General features: G+C 44.6%; 1 protein-coding gene across 4 annotated transcripts in view; it reads left to right on the top strand.

Moving 5' to 3' along the window:
* UbcE2H (ubiquitin conjugating enzyme E2H) overlaps window positions 1–20,511 on the top strand; it is a 29,198-nt gene extending 8,687 nt beyond the window's left edge. For all 4 annotated transcript variants that reach the window (XM_070540259.1, XM_070540257.1, XM_070540256.1 and 1 more), the window contains exons 3-7: window positions 742–816; window positions 2,039–2,078; window positions 4,240–4,292; window positions 8,967–9,095; window positions 16,649–20,511. In XM_070540259.1, coding sequence (XP_070396360.1) covers window positions 742–816; window positions 2,039–2,078; window positions 4,240–4,292; window positions 8,967–9,095; window positions 16,649–16,767 — 416 coding nt within the window. In that variant the 3' untranslated portion in view covers window positions 16,768–20,511. The remainder of the gene's footprint in view (window positions 1–741; window positions 817–2,038; window positions 2,079–4,239; window positions 4,293–8,966; window positions 9,096–16,648) is intronic.
* Window positions 20,512–20,784: the final 273 nt, after the last annotated feature.

Raw genomic sequence — 20,784 nt, forward strand, 5'->3', positions numbered from 1 at the left:
GTGAAGCATAAAAAAATGGGAAGGGGTAATTGTCACGGGATGAAGCATGTTTCTTTTATACACGCGTGCACCTACCATCTCCATTCATAGTATGAGCACCAATATGCCTAGTAAGTTTACTGGCAGGCCTTTAGAGCTTTAGGTGGATATCTTTGTTCTCGTTTGCCTACAAAATTTTTTTAGTATTTACAAAATTAAGTTCCTTGTCTATCTGAATAAAGATGTTTGCAACATAGAGTGCATGGTATAGCATCCGTGGGAAGACAAGCTTAATTGGTTGCTGTTGGCTTTGTCTTTCTTCACCCTTGAGCAGCACTTACTGATAGCACAGTAATAACAAACTTTGCCATATGGCTACAGATTACTGCTGTACTGCTCCAAGTGTTCCAAAAAGACAAATTTTTCTGCTCCAAAACTGCTCCTAAATGCTGGTGTGGCTGCTCCTAAGCTGCTCCAGAGTGACTTTTCTGCTCCAAAAATTGCTGGCTGGATCACCACTGAGTAAAGAAAAAGGCTCTGTGCTGGCTCTTGCTATGATTGTAGCATGCTGCCATGGAAAGAGGAATCTCCCCAGTGAACAGGAAGATCAAACGCTGTAGCCAGGGCCTTCGCATAACTGTTCATGGTAAACAAAGGAAGGTAATCAGAAGTCACTAGAGTCTGCCAAGTTCTAGTGGGCTCCGAAGTTGCTGACTTTGGGAAGCGCGCACTTAATGTTGCCTTGTGTGTTCTGCCTTGCAGCACCTTATGAGGGAGGTGTCTGGAAAGTCAGGGTTGACCTACCTGAGAAGTACCCTTTCAAGTCACCATCAATAGGTGAGCTTGGCCTTCTTTCTGCTGTGGGAAGTTGCCCGCTTTGAACATCTAGTGGCATTTCTTACAGCGAAAGGAGTGGGTGTCTCTTTGTAGCATTCCCACTACAGCGAGATGTATGGCAATCTTTCTTTATGTGAAACTTCATTTATCTTGTAGATTTTTACAGAACTTATTGGAATAGGAGAAAAAGAAAAAATAAAGTGTGGCAGACGTGGCAGTCCAGCCACTGTACTGTCCTTTCCTGAACAGAGCTTGAAGCACGTCACTGTTACAGTACTGTTACACTTAACTTCACGCTAAGTTTACTAGAACATCTGTTGCCATGATTCAACCACCGTGGGAACCATCACAGGTTGAGCATGAATTTCTCTTATTCGATATTGTTTTATTGGCAGCGTTTGCTGTTCTTTGTGGCTAAGTTGTGTTCTTTCTCCACACTGTTTCTTTACACCAGTGAAGTGTTTAGCATTCAGTTAACCCAGCACACTTCCTTAGTGGCTGAGGTGTTTTTCTGCGAAGCGCAGGGCTGTGGTTTTGGTTCCCAGCCCCTGCTGCTGCATTCTGATGACAGTGAAATGGAAGATTTGCTAGTAAGCTGCATCTTAGCTGCAGTTTAAGAGGAACCCAGGTGACCACGATTAATATGGAGCCCTCCCCACTGGGGCATCTCGCATCTCTTGCTTTGCGATGCTCATTCCCATCGCTCAATCTGCATTCACATTTGTTTGAAGTTTCATGGCAGCCACTTTAGTAGTGTCAGGTATAGGCAGGGAAGAAATTTTCTTGAAGCAAGATGATGACGACATAGCTGTTTCGTTTGGGTGACCGCATAAATGGATTAAGCCAAAAAAGTAACCAAAAGCTGATTTGACGTCCGTGCCCTTGGCATTCACCATAGCAATGATGAACGCATAAATGGCTTATTCATGAGCTCAAAGCTGCCAGTTCGCATGCTTCCTGTAGGTTTGAATGTGCTCACAGTTTAAAACAAAAAATGGAGCCATGTCAGTTGATCTTGTGGTGCATCGGCATGCATGTTATTTGTTTATGCACTGTAGATGTTCTTACCACTCTTTCAGCAATCTTGTCAGCTTTCTGCTCAACTTCTGCAAGAAAGCTAGGAATACTAGGAACATCTGTGTCATTGCTGATTTTGTTTCTGTTGCGAGTTGGTAATGGGAATGCTTATCTATTGTTCGCATGATTTTCTTTTTCTCACCAGGCTTCATGAACAAGATTTATCACCCAAACATCGATGAAGTGTAAGTGTCTTTATTTTTGACCATTTTGAGAATGGGGACTGTTAAATTGACAAAATGGGGCAAGCAGTTGCAAACATGCAAGACTGGTCATGTTATGCAGCTTGTACTGCCATGGTTCAGTGCCGGGCATTTCATCTTTTCTTGACTTGAGAAAGGTTGCATTTGTGCAGAAGTTAATTGTACGCCTTTCATTGATAGCGTACACGCATGTTTGTTCTTAGCTGTGCAGGTCGTATTAAAAGTGAATGTTTGACAGAACCTCATTTGTTTGGGAAGAGCTGTGTAAGGGAGACTGAATAAGCTCCAAAACAAAAGCTTTTTGATTTGCCACTTATTGTCTAGGAACAAGGGCTACTTGAGAAAGGATGCTGAGCTGTCAAGCTATGAATGAGTCAGTCAGTTATATGTGTTCATTCACTGATGAGTGTGCTAATCCACTACGCTAGGAGGGCCTCGGCTCTTCCTTTTTTAAATGCACATCTGTGCCACAGGGCAAGTCGCACGAAAATGAGAGAAAAAAAATGAATTGTGCACTCAATTTCAGTCAGTCTGGCTCTTTTCTCAAAGTTAAGATTTAGGCTAATAATTAAAAAAAAAAACCATCATGTATGGCTCTGCTATTGCAAAACACCAGAGACCAGCGGAGCTGGGGGAAGCCCAGGAAAAGTTAGATGAAGTGTGCACTTTGGCACTACTTTACTAGCGCTCAGAATTTCTTCACAATGTTCTGCGTAATATCTCGCAGAATTCAATCAGCTGTGTTTGCAAGCTTCAGAATCTTCTCCCCTCTTGTGACGCCTTGTTTAAGCTTCCCTAGCTCACGCGTCAGGATCAGATCTCTGCCGACGCTTCCATTCACGATCAGCTTCTTGACGGCGCTCCAGTCTAGCGGCTTCTTCCTCAGAAGTCCTGACGGTATTCTTAGCCATTGTTAAGCAAACGCCACGTCACTTTATTTTTCCACTGTGAGAAAGGGGACTGCCAAAACGTGCACGCAGGTTTTTATCGAGCAATGACGTCGCACCACCTGTGTCCTCGCCGCTCCTTCTCCCCCGCTAGGCGCCACCAACCCTCTCTGCGTCGCTATGCTGCGCAATGCTATTTTTATACTCTGCTTTCACTCTCTCTCAGCTCTCTCTCCCCCAGCTCAACAAAGCTGTGGACATCAAGGGAAACCCAGTGAGGTTCTAATAGCTCCACTCTAAAAAACTTTTCATTGGACTTTCATAGGTCGTTTTGATTAGACTAGTCATATAGTTTCCATAGTGCTGTCTCTGTCCTGAGTGGCTATTGGTGTCATTGCACATCAGGTTGCCTTGTGGTGTGATAAGTACATTCTTAAGTTGCTAGTGGCTCGGCCCTCTGTATACGTTGCCTCATCACTGTTGTGGAATGGTTGTGGTTTTGCTTTGTCTAGTGCTGGGGAGTTTATCTAAAAGTTCCAACTGAAATTTATTTGCATGAGATGTCACGGTGATTCTGCGATGGAGTGTAAAAATGCTAAAAAAACAAATGTCAAAATTAATCTAGAGCCTTCCATGGCAGCATCTCTCATAGTTCATGCCTTGCTTCAGAATGTTGGAAGTACACTGAAAAGGAACACTATGCCAACTTATGTTAATAAAGTACGCACTGAAAACTATTGTTAGTATTGTGGTAATGAAGTTCATTACCAATGAAGTTCATTACCAAAAGAAATAAAGTTGAAAGCTTAATATAATGTTTTTTTTTAATGTTATGTCATTGTGTTGCCGTGGCTTTCAAACCATTTTTCATATTTGGGCAGTTGCAACAGTAAAAATTTTTCAAAACTTGCCACATCAAGTCCCTGGCACCTTTCAAACACAACGTAGTCAGTCGTTATTGACAAAAAGTTAACTAGGCCCAATCAGGCACAGTCAAAATGCATCACGTCATGACGGCCTGGTTTGGGAACTTGAATGTGGCATTGCCACAAGTCTTTTTGTGTTTGCTTCTTTCCTGGCTTATCAAGTCTCCTCACACTTTGGGGGGCCTTTTTGCTACTGTAGAATGGTAACTTACTAATACTGCTCCAGCTGTTTTTCTTGTTAGAGTGTCTTTATAAACTCAGTCAGCCTATTATAGTAATCCTAAGAGTACAATTAGTGTTTCTTGCGTCTGTTCTTCTTTCCACCTATAGGTCTGGCACTGTGTGCTTGGACGTCATCAACCAAGCCTGGACGGCACTTTATGGTGAGCGACAGCAATGACCACGCGTTTTCACTAGCCTCTGAATCTCGGCACTACGTTCAAGCCAGCAAACAGAAAAGTGCAGGAAGTTCGAAAGCACCTTATTTTCAACAAGATTCCCAAAAGTTCAACCGTCCAAAAAAATGGTTTTCATTGCAAAACTGAAATGACGGATGCTCAACTTGTGGTGCTGTTTGCCAATCCATTAGACAATTGTGTGGCTTCTGCTGTGACAAGAGCTCATGCAATCTTGCAGTCTGCGATTAAAAGTATAGCATCTCTAAAAAGGGTCCTCAGACCGTTTGTTGAAGGTCGAACAAAATTATATATATAGTGAGGGATTCCACATGTCCTCAGCCAAATTCTCATCTTTCATATCTATCGCTTACCTGCTAACCAGTGAACTTTAATAAAAAATCACTTGGGAATGACACCGAGAGAAGGGGGGGGGGAGAGATGCTTACAGCACTCATTTTTGTGTAGAACACCACAAACAGAGAAGCAGCACACTGTTATAAATGGATCACAGTGACTTTTTCAGCCGGTTTGGAGTTGCTGATTTCACCTGCTGTAGGAATTTGAAGAAACTTGCTTGACGCAGGTACTAGTATAGCATTCTCAGGCCATCAAAAGGCTTCCAGCGGAACATTCACTCCGACAAGCAGAACTTTTCCACACACACAAAAAAATCTAAAGTTGTGAAAGCAACACTAATTTAGAAAATTTACAGAAAATATGAAAGCATTGGCAGCCGTGGCATTCTGAATGTCTACAGCTGATTTGTTGCTTTACAATAAGCACACGTAGCTGTGCCGCTACTGCCCTCTACAGCTGCCACTGAGCTGTGGTCAGTGTTAGTGATGCACTTGATAAATAAAAGTTTTGTTTAATAATATTTAAAATTTTCTTTCACAGAATGTGCTGAGCCTGCTCCATTGAGAGTGGTACCGTGTGCAGTCTTTAAAACAAGATGGCCTATATAATGAAGGATTGTGGAAGCTGCAAGCAATTCATGATAACAATGTTTAGCTGTTTTTGTAACTGAGTCTTTCATCAGCATCTTCGAACGTAAGCTGACTTAAATCTGACTGACCTAAAGGAAAGTAGTATTGGCTTAGATTCAACTCGTTATGATATTTGGTCTTCAGTGATGGTAGCCAAAGGTGTGTGCAGCAGATGTTCCATAGAAGCACATGGTTTGCTTTTGCTGTCCAGGTTTGTGTGTACTCTACAGTACTTCACAAATGTGTATGCACATGCTACGTGCATATTGTTACAAGCCAGGGGCAGCAAGGATCTGTGAAGGTGGAAAAGAAGAAATGAATCTGTTGCAATATTTGAAACACTAGCTTAAAGGCATACTGACATGCCATTTCCGATTTATTGTTTTCTTGTGTTAAGCAGATGTCCAAGCCATCTAAAATACTGCAGAGGGTCATAGCACCCTGGATAATTGATTTGTGTAGGAATGCCTCACAGGCCTTTAGGAAGGCATTGGGTGAGGAGGACTATGGTTGCACAAACCAAAGCAAGTGTTATTCAAAACAACAAAAAAGGCATCACCGTAACATAAGCACTATTTGTACAATGCAAAGTAGTAGGCAACATCAAAACAGTCAATGAAAAATTTCAGGTGAAAAAAAAACGAAAAACAGAAGCAAATACCGTATTTACTCGCATAATGATCGCACTTTTTTTGTCAGAAAAATTGACGCAAATTCAGGGGTGCGATCATTACGCGGGTTAAATTTCCCGCGAAAAAAAAATTTTTATTTTTTCGCCCCGCGTTTGCTGCGGGATGCGAGATTGCGGGTGCGGGACACCAAAACAAAAATGGCGGCCGGCAGAGCAAGCCGAGCGCGCCGAACGCGATTTTTTTTTCTTCTCGTGAGTACATTACGTGTATTGGAACAGTTTCTTCCGTATCAGTGATGAATAATATCGTTGATATCGGCAAATTTGCGGCAGTAACGTAGCCATGTCCATTTTGAGGGGACAGAAACAGGTGGGCGCGCTTAGCTGCCAGTGACATCGAAATGCATGGGCGACATGCTGCGGAAACTGCGACATCTGTTTTCACTATTATCCTAATACGGCACGTTTCCGCTAAGGGTGGGCGAATATCTTAGCTGTGTTACAAGCGTCGGCGTATGAATAGGGTACACTTTTAACGTATCAGAGTAAACGTGGCTACTATCATTGCCGCGCGCGATTTGTTGCGTGCTCACGAGTGCAAAAGCAGATGAAAAGAATCGAAATGCGCCTTTATTGTTTTTGTTGACATCAACCATTATAAAGCCAACCCACAATAAAGGCAAGTTTGGTTGTACCTCATTTTGTCATAGATGTGCGGAAAGTGATGAAAGTAATGAAATGAGGCATCTACTTAAGAATGTTTGGTGCGTGCAGGCCGCTTGGCTTGTCTTGAAGCGTCGTTCGCGTAGCATTCGACAGATGGTAAGCGCGATCATTATTAGCTAGACATAGCACATGGCATATCGCTGCGGCAAGTTCGGGGTGCGATCATTACGCGGGAAATAAAAAAAAATCGAATTTTGACGACAAAATTTAGGGGTGCGATCATTACGCGAGTGCGATCATTATGCGAGTAAATACGGTACACACAGAATGATGCATGTAAACATGACATGAAGATCATTGTATTTCAGGGTAATACAAAAGCGTATAAAATAGTGAAAGCCTGCATTGGTGCAATAACACGGCAGACAATAAAGTCAAAACAATCTGCAATAGGATGCAGGTTAGCAGATCATGAAAAGTTTGTGAACCCGCACGAGATATTTCCAGAAAAATAAATATGAACATAAGACATACATGGAATTTATGAGCTACGAATCAGTGAAGATGCCTGATAAGGATATAGAAAGCTACAGGGAAAGAAAGTAAGGCGCAAGGAAAAACGAAGACGCAGAAGGACCAGAGGGCTCAGACGGCAAATTGTTCAACCAATTGACTGTGAAATTTGTCATGGTTGGATTGGGAAGCAGTGTTCATAGAGTTTCCTAGAAAATTACTAGAGGGAACTCTGGCACTAGTGTCTACGTGAGCTACAATGGGAGTGGTTGTCCCAGCATGGGAATTATGGGAAGTACATGGATTTGCCTAAACTTCGTTCTTTTTGGCTTCAAACGGCTTTGTGGCTTTGTAAACTCGTCATTTTCAACAGTTTATTGCGTAATAAATAATGAAATAAATATCATTCAAATATTGACAAGCGAATGAAACGCACTTATGAATTTATCGCGGCCATGCCAGTGCTTTGAGACGCTTGGCACGTTTCGATTTGGGCACATAGACAAGCTCAATCGTTGCAATTGATAGCAATTGTACGCGTTCCCGGCGTCTTCTGCACTTCGAAGAATATTGATTGCGCTGAAATATACGACAATAAGATTTATATAGCGTAATATACAAAGCAACAAGAACGTCTGAATCCATAAGCACGAAGATCAGACAAATCCATGTACTTCCCATCATTCCCATGGTAGGACAACGACTGCAGCGCCAGAGTTCCCTCTAGTAATTTTGTAGGAAACTCTGTGGCAGTGTTATCTGGTAGAGCGTTCAATAGGTGGATAGCATGAGGCACACCTGAAAAATTGACTGATACAGTCCGTTAGAGACATTCCCCGATTGAAGGTCCCAGCCAGCACCCATACTTTATATGGGACCATACATTCATTATTCAAACCTAAATTGACATTTACTGGATCATTCGAAATCAAGCAATCGGCACGTATGTGCCTGACCTCTATGTTGACCCCAATGTGACCCCTTTAACGGCAGCATCTGTCTCGGCGGAACTTAGGGAACAGTGAATGCATTGAACACGTCTCCCATCGAAAACTCCTAGTATTTTCAACCTGCCCGAGGAATATTTTCAAGCAAAACAGTGGCTCGCAATCTGATTACGGTATTTCCCCAGTTCTAACATTCACCTTTTGTTTGGCCAACAAATTGTCGAGAATTGCCTGTGTGTGGTGAAATCAAACGTGAAATCAAAACTGTGTTCGCGGCGTTTGTATGCTTTAACGCATAACATGGCTGTATTGCATGCGAAGCTGGCGTTAAACATTGTAGGAAAACTGAGTTTCGTAAACTGGACACCATTCTAAGAAATAAGGTGCGTCTTAGATTTCTACATTGTATTGGAGCTTCAGTGTCATTTCTATGTTAGCTTTTGTTAATTCAACTTGCCAGATAATATAAATCAATTTAGTCAGTTCCATGGGAGTCGAATTAATAACAGTTGACTGTACTTATTTATATGAGCCAGTCTTGGTTTTGGTTCACGGGAGGTGTGTGTGTTGCGATGTAGCAGTATACTTGGTCACTCCATTCTTGTGATCACTGCTGCAGCCGCATGTGAGCATGACCAGAAGGAGCACATGCAGCTCTCATTTGTACTTTTTTTTTTACGTTCAGCATAGTCATACCTAGTCTAATTGGAGCACAACAAATTGGGCTCTGTGTCGCATGTCAGTGACTCCTGGTCCGGCGTTTTGAGATCAATTTTAGCATCAAGGTAATGTCTTGGGGCTGTTTCCAAACCTTCATGCTTGTCACCTTTTTTACATGCAAGAAGCGTGCGGTAGAGTTTGTAGAGAACTTTGGAAATGTGTGTCCGCACTTCCTCAAGCCACCTGTTTTGTGCAGACTTGTCCAACATCTTCGAGTCGTTCCTGCCGCAGCTGTTGACCTACCCCAACCCCATCGACCCTCTGAATGGCGATGCAGCAGCCATGTACCTGCACAAACCAGAGGAGTACAAGAAGAAAGTACAAGGTGAACATGTGGCACAACCTTGTGTAGTAGTCGCATCCATGATGTCAAGTAGACCTGATATTTTTAGACTTTAGGAAAGCACTTGACATAGTCCCACATAAGTTCGTTTATAAGTTTGAATAGATTGGACTGCCACATTTTCTTCTATGCTGGATCTGTTCACATCTAACAGAGAGTAATCAATATGTAGAAATTAACAATTAGACGTTCTTCCAGTAACATCTGGGATGCTGCAAAGGAATGTCCTGGGGCCCCTGCTTTATAAGAAATAATTTTTATAATGATATTGTGGATGTAATAGATGATCCTGTAAAAATTCGCCTATTTTCAGATGACTGCATACCTTTTAATGAGATATAAAAACGAATGAAGACCAGCTAGTTCTAAACAACATTCGCTCATGGAGTAAAACCTGGGGAATGGAACTGAATTTGGAGACGTTCGGTAGTCCGTGTAACAAAAAAAAAAAGAAAGCTTCTTTTAATTTCTCCTACTCTATCAGTTGTGAACCACTAACTGAATTGATGGAATATAAGTATCTTGACATCACAACAACAAATACCTTGAGTTGGATACCCATATCAGTAACACTTAGCCCATATGCTTTTCGAAAACTAAGCTTGCTCCGTCCAAGCTTAAAGAAGGCCCCACTCATGTAATACAGTTAGCGTACGAGTCATTGATAAGGCCAAAACTAGGGTATGATGTGTCATTTGGGACCTATGTAATAAACTAACATTGATGCATTGAAAAGTATTCAGAAAAGAGCTGTTTATTTCATTTTATTAAAGTACAGCTCTAATGACTCTGTCTCAGAATTAATTTTCTAGTGGTTTTAAGACACTACAGTCCAGAAGGAAATTTTTACGCCAGAGGTGTTAATAATCGCTGTTCAATCTCTCGTCCTGGACCCTGCCTCCTATGTAGCTCCATTAACCTGACAAACCTGTCGTACTCGTCCTTTGCCCTTAACTCCGTACTTTGCCGTAACGAACCTGTAAAGTTTTCCATGTCTCCCCAAACAATTGCAGAATGGTAGAAGCTTCTACATGCATCCCTTCACTCTCTAGAAATCTTATAATCTGTTTTAAAGTTCTGTCAAGAATGGTTTTTTCTCCCTCTTTGGCTGCTGTGAAATGTCACATGAGTATCTACAACATTGTATTATGCATTTCTTCCACATTTAGAACTATAGTTATAATATTGAACTGTTATTGTGTACACACTATTGTGTTCTGAATTTCTTGCCACTCCTGCTTGGACGTTCTTGCCTGCAGTATTTGATAAATAAATAAAATAAAATAAAATTTACCTGCCTTGGTAGCTCAGTGGCTGTGGTGTTACACTGCTGAGATTTAGGTTGTGGGTCCGATCCTGGATGCGGTGGCCCAATTCAGAGGGGGCAGAATTAAAAAAAACACTCATGTGCTTGGAGTTAGGTGCACATTAATGAAACCTAGCTGATCAGAATTAATAGAGTCTCCTACTACAGCGTGCCTCATTATCATATTGCGCTTTTGACAAACCCCAGGATTTAATTTTAATTTGTTTCCATGTATTGCGTGCGTGAGCAGTGGAATTGGCAGTTGAGAAATCGAAGGCCAGTGGCACGTGGTCACACTTCCACCTGATCGAGTGGGCTTTGTTAAAATGTAATTTGTGGATGCCGGGCACCAGTGTCTGTCTGGTTTTTCTTCACCCACAAATTGGCGACTCTGGACTTCGCGTCATCACTCTCAGTTCCGGATGCCTCAGCCACATCACTGGGCCTGCTGCTGCCAGGAGCTCAAGCCCTACTGTCTTCACAGTCCACCTTCTATCCAGCAAATCATGGCCTCGGGTCCTCCTGATCAAGTACTGTTGTCAGTGCCACCACCCCGTGAGCTCGAGGTCTCCGCTCTCAAGCTCCCGAAGTTCTTATCGTCGGACTCGAAACTTTGGTTCATTACCATTGAATCCTTGTTCCATCGCCACCATCTAGTTCGCAGTGGACCACGTTCTACTTTGTCGTTGGAGTGCTTCCACCTCGTACTACTACGATTGTTGACGATGTTCTGTGCTCCCCACCCGTCGACCGCCCCTATGACCACTTAAGGCGACATTCATCCAGCGCACCACTGAAATGGAGCAGGATCAATTACAACTACTTCTTACACTGGAGGAACTCGGTGACCGCAAACCTACTGACTTATTGCGTTGCATGCAAGCGTTGGCTGGAGACCTGGCTCCTTCAACCAGCAGCGCATTTCTCCTGGAAATTGTCCTGCGGTGCCTTCCACTACAAGTGCGCATGGATCCTGACTGCGTCTTCATCTTTGAAGCTGTAATCTCTGGTTCAGTTGGCCGACAAGATTATGGATGTTTGTTTTTCCCCCATGGCCATAGTTAATCGCCCTCCTGACCGCACAGCGCAGCTGCTGGCAACAGCTATGAGCGTCTTCTTGAAGCTAATGAGGAGCTCGCACGGCAAGTAGCGCGGCTGACAGCTGAAGTTGCTGACTTCCGAACACGCCGGCCGCATTCTTCGTCACACCCTTACCACCGCAGTTCTGGTCACTATGGATGCCGTTCTCCTTTGCTGGTACCACCGTCGCTAGGGCTCTCGTGCGAAGTGGTGCCGCCAGCCCTGCTTCCGCATGGGAAACGGTTGTGCCGAACTCAGATGACGACCGCTGTTCCCGAACCCAGATCCAGTCGCCCTTTTCACGTCTCTGACCACGTCGCCAAAGTCCGCTATTTCGTCAATGGCGCCGAGATCTGCATCCTTCTTCCTACATTGGCTGAGAGCCACGGTCCTCCCAACTCGCCTCCTCTAACCACAGTCAACGGATCGACCATCTGGACCTAAGGCCGAAAATCGGTGATGCTTGACATCGGCCTCAGGCGTACCTTTCACCGGATCTTTGTCATTGCGGTTGTGCGCCAGCCCATCATTAGAGCCGACTTTCTTGGGCACTACAAGCTTGGCGTCGACGTGCAGCGCAGCCGCATCTTGGATTCCAAGACGACCTCAACTGTCCAAAGCATTTCCTGTCACGCTCCACTGCTCCGGCTTCTCCAGGCACACATAGATGTTCCCAACCCTTGGTCAGCCGTCCTTGCTGAGTTTCCAGATGTCTTCGGTCCCCCTTCCATTCAGTCCTCGGTTGCCCGCAGTGTGACGCATCATATCGTCACGACTGGCCCTCCTTTATTTGCTTGGGCTCGTCGCCTCACGCCGGATTGTCTAGCTGCTGCCAAAGAGGAGTTCGAACACATGCTTGACCTCGGCTTCATTCGTCCTTCCTCCAGCCCTTGGGCCTCGCCGCTCCATATGGTGCCCAAGAAGGCCGGTGGCTGGCGCCCCTGCTGTGATTAGCATGTTCTCAAGAAGGCCACTGTCCTGGACAAATACATAGTACCTCACGTTCGGGATTTTATGTCCACATTGCACGGCTGCACCATTTTTAGCAACGCCGACCTGATGAAAACCTATTACCAGATTCCTGTGGAACCCTCAGATATTCCCAAGACCGCAAATATAACACCCTTTGGCCTGTTCGGATATCTGCGCATGCCTTTCGGTCTTTGTAATGCGGCCCGGACTGTTCAGCAGATCATTTACCAGGTATTACGTGGCTCGACATGCTGTTCTTGTGGGTGGGCAGCGCAACCCGGACGAAGGACGAAAGAAAGAACACAACACGAGCGCAGACTAACAACCCACAAGAACATGTTCAATCACCAACTCGCCCAGCTTGCCGTCTTAATTCGACATGCTGCTCTGCCTTGCTTGACGACACGTCCAGCACGCTGATGGTGCGCGAGCAGTGGAATCGGCAGTTGAGAAATTGAAGGCCAGTGGCGCTTGGTCCTGCTCCTGCCTGATTGAGCACGCTCTATTAAAATATAATTTGTAGACACCAGGTATCAGCATCTGTCTGGTTTTTCTTCACCCGCAAGTCTTTCTAAAACTCTGAAGGAATGGCTGGTAAACATATTAGGCATCTGGGTGCTCATATTGTGGCTGGAGACAGCGCATGTGTGTGTGCAAATTAAGGAACACATGCTATGTCCCATAACAGTAGCCCCTTTCCCCACTTGGTATGCTCCATCGCATAATGCAGCCATGTTGTGGCATAGCTAATTTTAAAGACAAATCATGCCAAGTGAATGAACGGCATGTTTCAGTGTTTTTCTGTCTTTATTATAATTAGACCAGCCGGATAATTGAACCAGTTCCATCAGTTCCATCAAGATCAAATTAACGGAAGGCGTCTGCGCAGTCGATCGAGGATATATCGAAGTTGAAGGGGGTTGCGAAATAGCTCGATATATCAAAAATTCAAAATATAAAATACAGTAAACCCTTAGTTTAATTAAATCATGTTATTCGAAATATCGCATTAGAAGTTTTTTGTTATACAGTAAAAGCTCGTTAATTCGAACCGCCCTGATTCGTTGGTTCTTGATTGCAAGCGCAGCTGCGACGTACTTGATTCGCTGTGTTTTGGAGCTTGCCGTGCCATCTCCACACAACATTAGCAGCTGTACAAGATTTGCGAAGCCTCCGAGATTCGCAACGGGCAAGAAGTCTCGGAAGTTACGTAGAACGGAGAGGCGGCAGCCGCCGCTGCCTTCTGGCGGACCCTGCGATCGGTTAGATTTTTTTCCGATTTTGCCTTCTCTCGCCGTTCTCTCCGTTTCGGAGGCAATACAGCCTTGTGTGTAGGCAGTAGGCGCGTTTCTCTGGCCATGTGCCAGGCGAGCGTAGTTCGAATTATCCGTGAGGGAACCTTCTCGCGTTCGAATTAACGGACTTTTTTATACATAGACTTCTGTGGAGCTTGGCCGGACCAAATCGTACAGTTCTAATTATCCATAAATTCGAATTATTGAAGTTCGAATTAACGAGCTTTCACTGTAGTAGTGATGATGTTACTATGACATTTCTATAACTTTTACACTATTCTCAAACTGCCGCTTTAACGAAGTCAATTTTTGTCCCAATGAGTTCATTATGAGTATTAGCTGTAAGTCCTCTCTGAAGCTTATTTGAAGACTCCGCATGTCTTGGAGAGTTCCCAGAGATTGTGAAAAACGCAAATTTACTGCTTTTTTTCTCCAAGGCGGAGAGTTCCCAGAGATTGGGAAAAGCGCAAATTTACAGGTTTTTTTCTGCAAGGCTGTGCCGAATGTACAAAAGTTTGCTTATTGGTTACATGCAAATCTCACAAGTCGCTCGCACTGCGGAGTGGTCTTTGATTAGACTAATTGCAACACTAATTATGGCCCTAAAACCATGCGTTGCCTTGATGTGAGACTGCACTATGCCTTGCTCGCATCAAAGTGCTCGTGTGTTTTTATTCGGGATAAGGTAAAAATGGACGCAAACCAGCCTGTATGTATCTGTGCCAGGCCACCATTAGTGCACTTGCTTGCACTGTTAAACTGCGCATGAACGCGCCTTGCCGTTTAAGTACCTATGCCGTTTAAATGGCTGATGGTCATATGTCTGCAGAGAGTCAACCAAGCAGACTGTTCTGTCAGGTAATGGTTTTGGGACCGGCTTCTTTTTGAAACCAGTCGCCCTCGCTTCTCGTCCGCAAGCCTGCCTGTCTCTTCTTGCTTGCTGCCCGGTGTTTGGTGCCTTGCACTTCTTTCATTCTCAACCCTTCCCCGCCGGCATCTGTGTCGGTGACTGCTGACACTACACAAATTATGCTAGTCTCAAAAGTAGCTTTCAGCTTGCAGAACATCAGTCTATTCCTACTCGTATGTAACCCTTTGAGTACGAACGAAGCACATTAAGCGCAGACTGTGGGCCAGTGAATTGCACAGCAATGAGCCTCCCACACTGGTGCTGTGATGGCATTTCAGCAATGTGTGAATTCCAAACTGTGATGTAAAAGTCTGTCCAAGCAGGGGTTAAGGTCAAATTCGTTCTGGCTCCTCGCAGAACCTGAAAATACTGTTTGCGTAGAACCCTGGTCTACAAGAAGACAGAACTGGTGGCGCAGGCATCTTCAGTTTGTCCACCCGTGCCCAGAGCTACTCAGTAGAAAGATCAAGTGTCATCCACACTTCCTTGTGGAACACGTACCGGACTGCGAGGCCTTTTGCCTTCTTGAAGCAGAGTGGTGATCTGCTCTTGCTGCAGTTTACTTGAGCCATCAATATGCTCAGCTAGCAAAACTGAGACATGCCCTGCTCATTTTTTCTCCATGACATGTTCTGCCCTTTAGGTTTAAGTCTTGTTTGATACCATATGCCAAAGCAGTGCTGTTTTGAATTCACTGGCATTAAATATTTCAGACAGCGCGAGAGGTGACCATGTCCCCGTTGGAAGTTCACTGTACAGGAGTTCGATACATGCGCAGTGCAGTACTGTACTTTTGCATAGGATTTCCAAGGTGGTATTATGATATAAACAAAAATATATTTGAGCTTGATACATCATGAGAAGTGACCGTGTCCCCATTAGTTTAGCAAACGGGAGTTTAATACATGCATAGTACAGCACTGTACCTTTGCATAGGATTTCCAAGGGGACATTACGATAGACAAAAGTAATCCGAGTTTGATATAGCCAGGATCAACTGCGCTGTTGTTTCTGTGTTTCACAACCATTTTAACTTAGTGTTCATGCACATAAATTTGTCTAGACTAATAGTCTATGTTGAAAAGTGTTGACTTAAATACATCAGCAGTCTGGTTTTCAACCTTCTTTACAAGTACTACTATATTTACCTGAATCTAACGCGCACCTTTTTTCAGTGAAAAGGGGGTCCGAAGATTGCCTCTGCAGTAGTCGGGTACAAAACCATATAACAGAGTTGGCGGTGTTGGCAACAGCCTATTGTCGGAGCCTCCAGACGCTGCATCATTGCCGTCACCATTACAAAATGGCGACAGAAGACATTTCCATGACAGTTGCTCTGGTTTCATTTTGTGTTTGACCACAATCTGGAGCAGTATTCTCACTCACTTTCATAGAGGCGAGATTTTATCCGGTGACTCTGGAGATGCATCTGGTGACTAGGCACTGGATGCATTGGTGCATATGGCTGCCAGCATTTTTGGCGCTGTGGTGAGCTCACTATTTGCGCATAGTGCCAGGAACGCTGTTGGCTGCATATTTCAAGTTTGATGCAGAGACTTGCAAAAGTGATAGTGGTGTCTCCAAGAATGATTGCTCTAGAATACTGCATCTGTGTGCTCGGTATCTGTGGCCGGTGAAGTGCAAATGGCAATGACGCACCACTTTCATTAGGAAAGCTCCTTAAAAATTTATTGTCGGAAAAGGTAAATTCTGCACATCTCGTTTTACTGACCGCAAATGTAGGGTGCCTGCTGTATTTCAGTTTTATAAATCAGTGGCATATTACGTTCATATTCATGATTATTTTCTTACTTAAAACCTGCTCTAATTGGGTGTACATTAGAATCGGGTAAATAAAGTACTTTTCAAGGCTGTGCATTTAGATCACGTGAAAAAACCTCAAGTACAGTGATGGCTTGTTGTCTTTCTGTGACCCTGTCACGCTGATGTGAATGTTCCATTTCATGCGCAGAGTATGTCAAGAGGTTTGCCACGGAGGAGGCGTTGCGGGAGCAGGACAACGAGTCGTCGAGCAGCGAGAGTTCCATGAGTGATTTCTCGGATGACGAGACCAAAGACATGGAGCTGTAAGACTTCATGCATCTGTCTGCCCGACAAAATCCACGGACACACACACACACCACTCACACACAACAGAAAGCGCAGAGGCCGGGAGAAGAACGAGACAAGACACGAGAGCTGTCATCGGCTTTTTCCTTTCTCTGTCACCTCTGCCACTGGAGCGCCATCTTCTCACCTTCCCGACCGTCCCCTCTCCAGGCCACTGCACATCCTCCGCATCAGATTGTCACCTCTGCAACCACCACTGTCCGTTTTTCTTCTTGCACCCGCATAGTTTGCAAGAGAAGGACTCAGCCGCTACAGCGCAGGGAAGCGGCATGTGTTACCCTGAATTCAATTCTGTGGCTGTGTGAATCTTTTTTCCCCCTCCTTCTATCCGCCTCCCTGCCAGCGAGATGTGCCAAGACGGTGACCGTGTGGCGGGACTTTCTCTGCTCCCTGTGCAAGAAAAGTGTTGCGTCTCGTCGTCGTGTTTCTCGCGCATGTGCTGCCTTGCTGTCGTCGTGGTGGTCCCTGCGCCCTCCTTGCTACTGGCTTCATCGGCTGGTGAGAGAAGTGCCAGCTGAGCCGGGGATGCACGTGTGTGTGTGTGCGTATGTGTCGCGTCTCTCGCGTGGACGTGCTCGTGTCTCACTCTCGCCCCTTCTGCATGCCTGTAGCTGTGGCAAGAGAACGTCCTGTTTCTCGATCGGTCACTTTTAATTCGTTTTTTTTTTTTCTCGCGCGCACTGTGTTTGTGCTTCTTTCAAGGCCCGCAAATTCGGTCGATCACTTTCGGGGGATGTCTTGTTTGGCGTGCGCCGATTGGCTGAGCTTGCAGAAGCGAGTGTGATGAAAGGAGCGGCACACCTTTCATTAGTGTCATTCTTGCATCGCAGAGGTCCTGGCTGCGTGCTTAATGTTGCGCAACGCAAAAGTTGGGAATACCCCTGAAACGTCTGGTTTGAGAATTGGCTTCCCGCTGTCATGCGTGCAGTCTGTAACGTTTTATTGACTAGCGTTCAGCAAGATAAGCTGAGCAGCAAATCGAGAAGGAGAGAGCTCGTTTTAGAGAACGCTTTCTTTTTCAGTTATATTGCGTTGTATGTTCTCAGTAGTCTGCCGTCTTTTTGAGCGCTTTTCCCCACAAACCTTCAATTGACTGGTTTGCCTTCGAGGACGAAGGCTGTTCTATTAGCTGAGCATGTTTGACGTTGAAAAGTTCAGTAACATTGTCCTTCTCTTCGTCAGTTTTTCTTTCATTGCTGCACGAATATATTGTCATACGAGGTTCATTGTTTAAACGCTTTTAGTTGCGTGGCCCGGAGCCCCGGTTTTTATTCGTTTGCACAGTGTGTAAATCGTTTTTTTCGTCGCTATGCGCGCATGTTGTTAGCTGTTGGTCATGCAGGGTTTAGCACGGGCCAACTTCATTGTCAGCACTCGAGTAGAGCACAGCTTGTGTATTCGTTAGTAGTTGTGTAATCAAAATGAATCGAGGAACGACAGGCTGTTCTCCAAGGCTTTAGCTTTGGTGTCAGTTCGTTGCCTCCAGCTTTTTTTTAGTGCATTAAGAGATTGTATGTTCATTGAAGCAGGTGATTTCGAATGCATGATTGTGCCTTTTTGTAGCAATTCTTTGACCTAGCATCACCTTCGTATTTCTTTAGCCGAGAATGCGGTGTTTCACCAAGTTCACCCAAAACTGGTGGACCAGACAGTTTTTTTTCAAATAGTTAGCTGTTTAGTCAGCGACCCTAAGCGCGATCTTGATGCACAATTCACAGACGTCAGAGTTAATTGACCAAAGCGCATCGTCGAGCGTGCCATGCTGTTTTAGCATGGCCGGCACACTTTGTTAGCGCCTTGGTCTCCACTCGTCCTTGAGCTGCGAGGAAAGAGAGGGGGGGGTGTTTCTGGGAAAACGGTCCATTCAAGCTCCACCATAGTCGCGGCCATCCTGTTTGAACGGTCATGCGTGCACGCATTCTTCGAATGCCCGACCAAACTACTATATCGCGCTTCTCACCATTTGTGAATGTTCTTCATCCCGGTACTCAACGCACTTGTCTGGGTGATTGATCGGCAGATATAAAAGCGGCACATCTGCAAACGAGTTTCGTGCGTGTTCTTTTCTTTTCTTTAACTTATTGCAAAGCACATCACACAACTCATGCAACGGCTCTTCAGTAAGGAACAGGAGAATATGCAGCATGTGCTGTAGTTATTGTTTCATTACCACGACGCGTGATACTGAGTTCATTGCAAAACCGAGCACATTGGGGATGGGGAACACCTTCGTCAAAGCTCTAGGGAGGATGATTGACGATATTTTTTTCTGTGTGCTCGATAGCGTCAAACAAAACAAACTGTGATAACTTCACTAAGAGTGCCCGCTTGCGGGGAAGGGATTGCAGAGCGTGCCCCGATTTTCTTTTTTTATAATTTCCTTTTACTTTCGCAAGCTGTTGGGAGTCGAGCTGAATTGTTGTCGTTTCTTGCGTATTGCGCAAAAGTTGGACATTGGTACTCATGGAGTCACCGCGTATCGGCACTTTCGTTTCCTGATCGACTGGTGTTGTGCGTCTCGTAACAGTGCAATTTCGGAGCAGCCAGTGGAAATGTGCATCTGTCTGGCAGCTGCGTTGCCAGATATGTCCTCATGGCAGCGCTATTGGCAGACTAGCTGTAAAGAAAGCGTTTGCGTCTTAAGCATTTGGTTTCTCACGTATGTCCTTCGGGTAAGAAGATGCGGAAAGTTCTGGACCAGCAAATTTCCATCCATCTGCAAAAAGCAGTACAAACATGCCTAAATACAAGCTGTAAACATGATGCTGCCTATAGCATGCATTAGCGTCAGCAGTATCCTAATGCTTGCTTTCATGATCGAGATGCGGAGGACACATTTACAGTATATTTTTGGTGTAATGGTTGTACGCTATTGGCGCGTTTCCGTTGCACCTCATGATGACCATGCTTTTTCCTCGCTGAAATGATTTGTGAGATTGTCAACTAATATAACCACTGCTTTGTACTGACATATGTTACTGCTACGATATGACTTGTGCAATTTAATATGTACGTACTGAAAACGAGTGATGCCTTGTCGAAAATGTGTTCCATGTGGTTTCATCTTTACATTGAAGCTTGGGCAGGGGAAACAAATATTGATGTTGCCATATCAGCAAACAGGATGATGATCGTTCCGCACACATTGGCGTTGTTTAAATGCGAATTTGTCTGCACATTTCCACTGGCTGACAGCAGGCATCTTGGAGGCAACAACTGAACGAGTCTTTTGAATGCACAGTTTGCCACGGAGGTGCACTGGAAGCCGTCGGCGTGCTTTCAAAGAGCAGCAGTTGTTTAGTCCTTGCTTCCATGTTGCAAGCTTGCGCTTGCAACCATGCCATGCATGTAGGATTGGTGCACCAGTGTCACATGGCAAAGCTGCCGCTGTTGCAGTTGTTTTTTCCCCCCGCCAGTGCCGCCTTGTTTCCGAAGATTTCCTTCGGCAGTTTGCAGCAGTCGGTGTGTGACAAAGTAGTTGGATTTGGACCGGTCCCACAGCACTTGTACGCCATTTTGGACCGGTTTTGCTTTTGTTTTTCTTTGTCTGGCAGGGGCCGTGCTTCTTGAGTAGTATTGCCAGTGTGAATGTATGCATCTTAAACCATTGCTTGTCTCAATCACTATAGTCCTTTTTTTTTGAGTACGAAGACACCATAGTTCTATATGAATTTATAAATAAAGCTATATCCATCTTTTTTGCAAGTCTTGCGTTTGCTTCTCTGAATATTTTTCCCACATAATTGTTCGAGCTGTTTGTGCAATGACTTGTGTATTACTGCTCATCTTTCAAATGGAGATTGAAACTTGTTGTACAGTTAAAGCTTGATGTAACGAAGTCTGCAAAATCAGCACTTCACTTCGTTGTTACAAAATTTCATTGTGTGTTGAAATTCAACTATTTATGCAAATAAGCAGTTGCCAAAGGATATTTATTACATGAAAGGGGCTGTGGAATTTCTAAATTATCAAGCAAGC

The sequence above is a fragment of the Dermacentor albipictus genome, chromosome 6, assembly GCF_038994185.2.
Source record: "Dermacentor albipictus isolate Rhodes 1998 colony chromosome 6, USDA_Dalb.pri_finalv2, whole genome shotgun sequence".
In the NCBI taxonomy this organism is placed as follows: Eukaryota; Metazoa; Arthropoda; class Arachnida; order Ixodida; family Ixodidae; genus Dermacentor; species Dermacentor albipictus.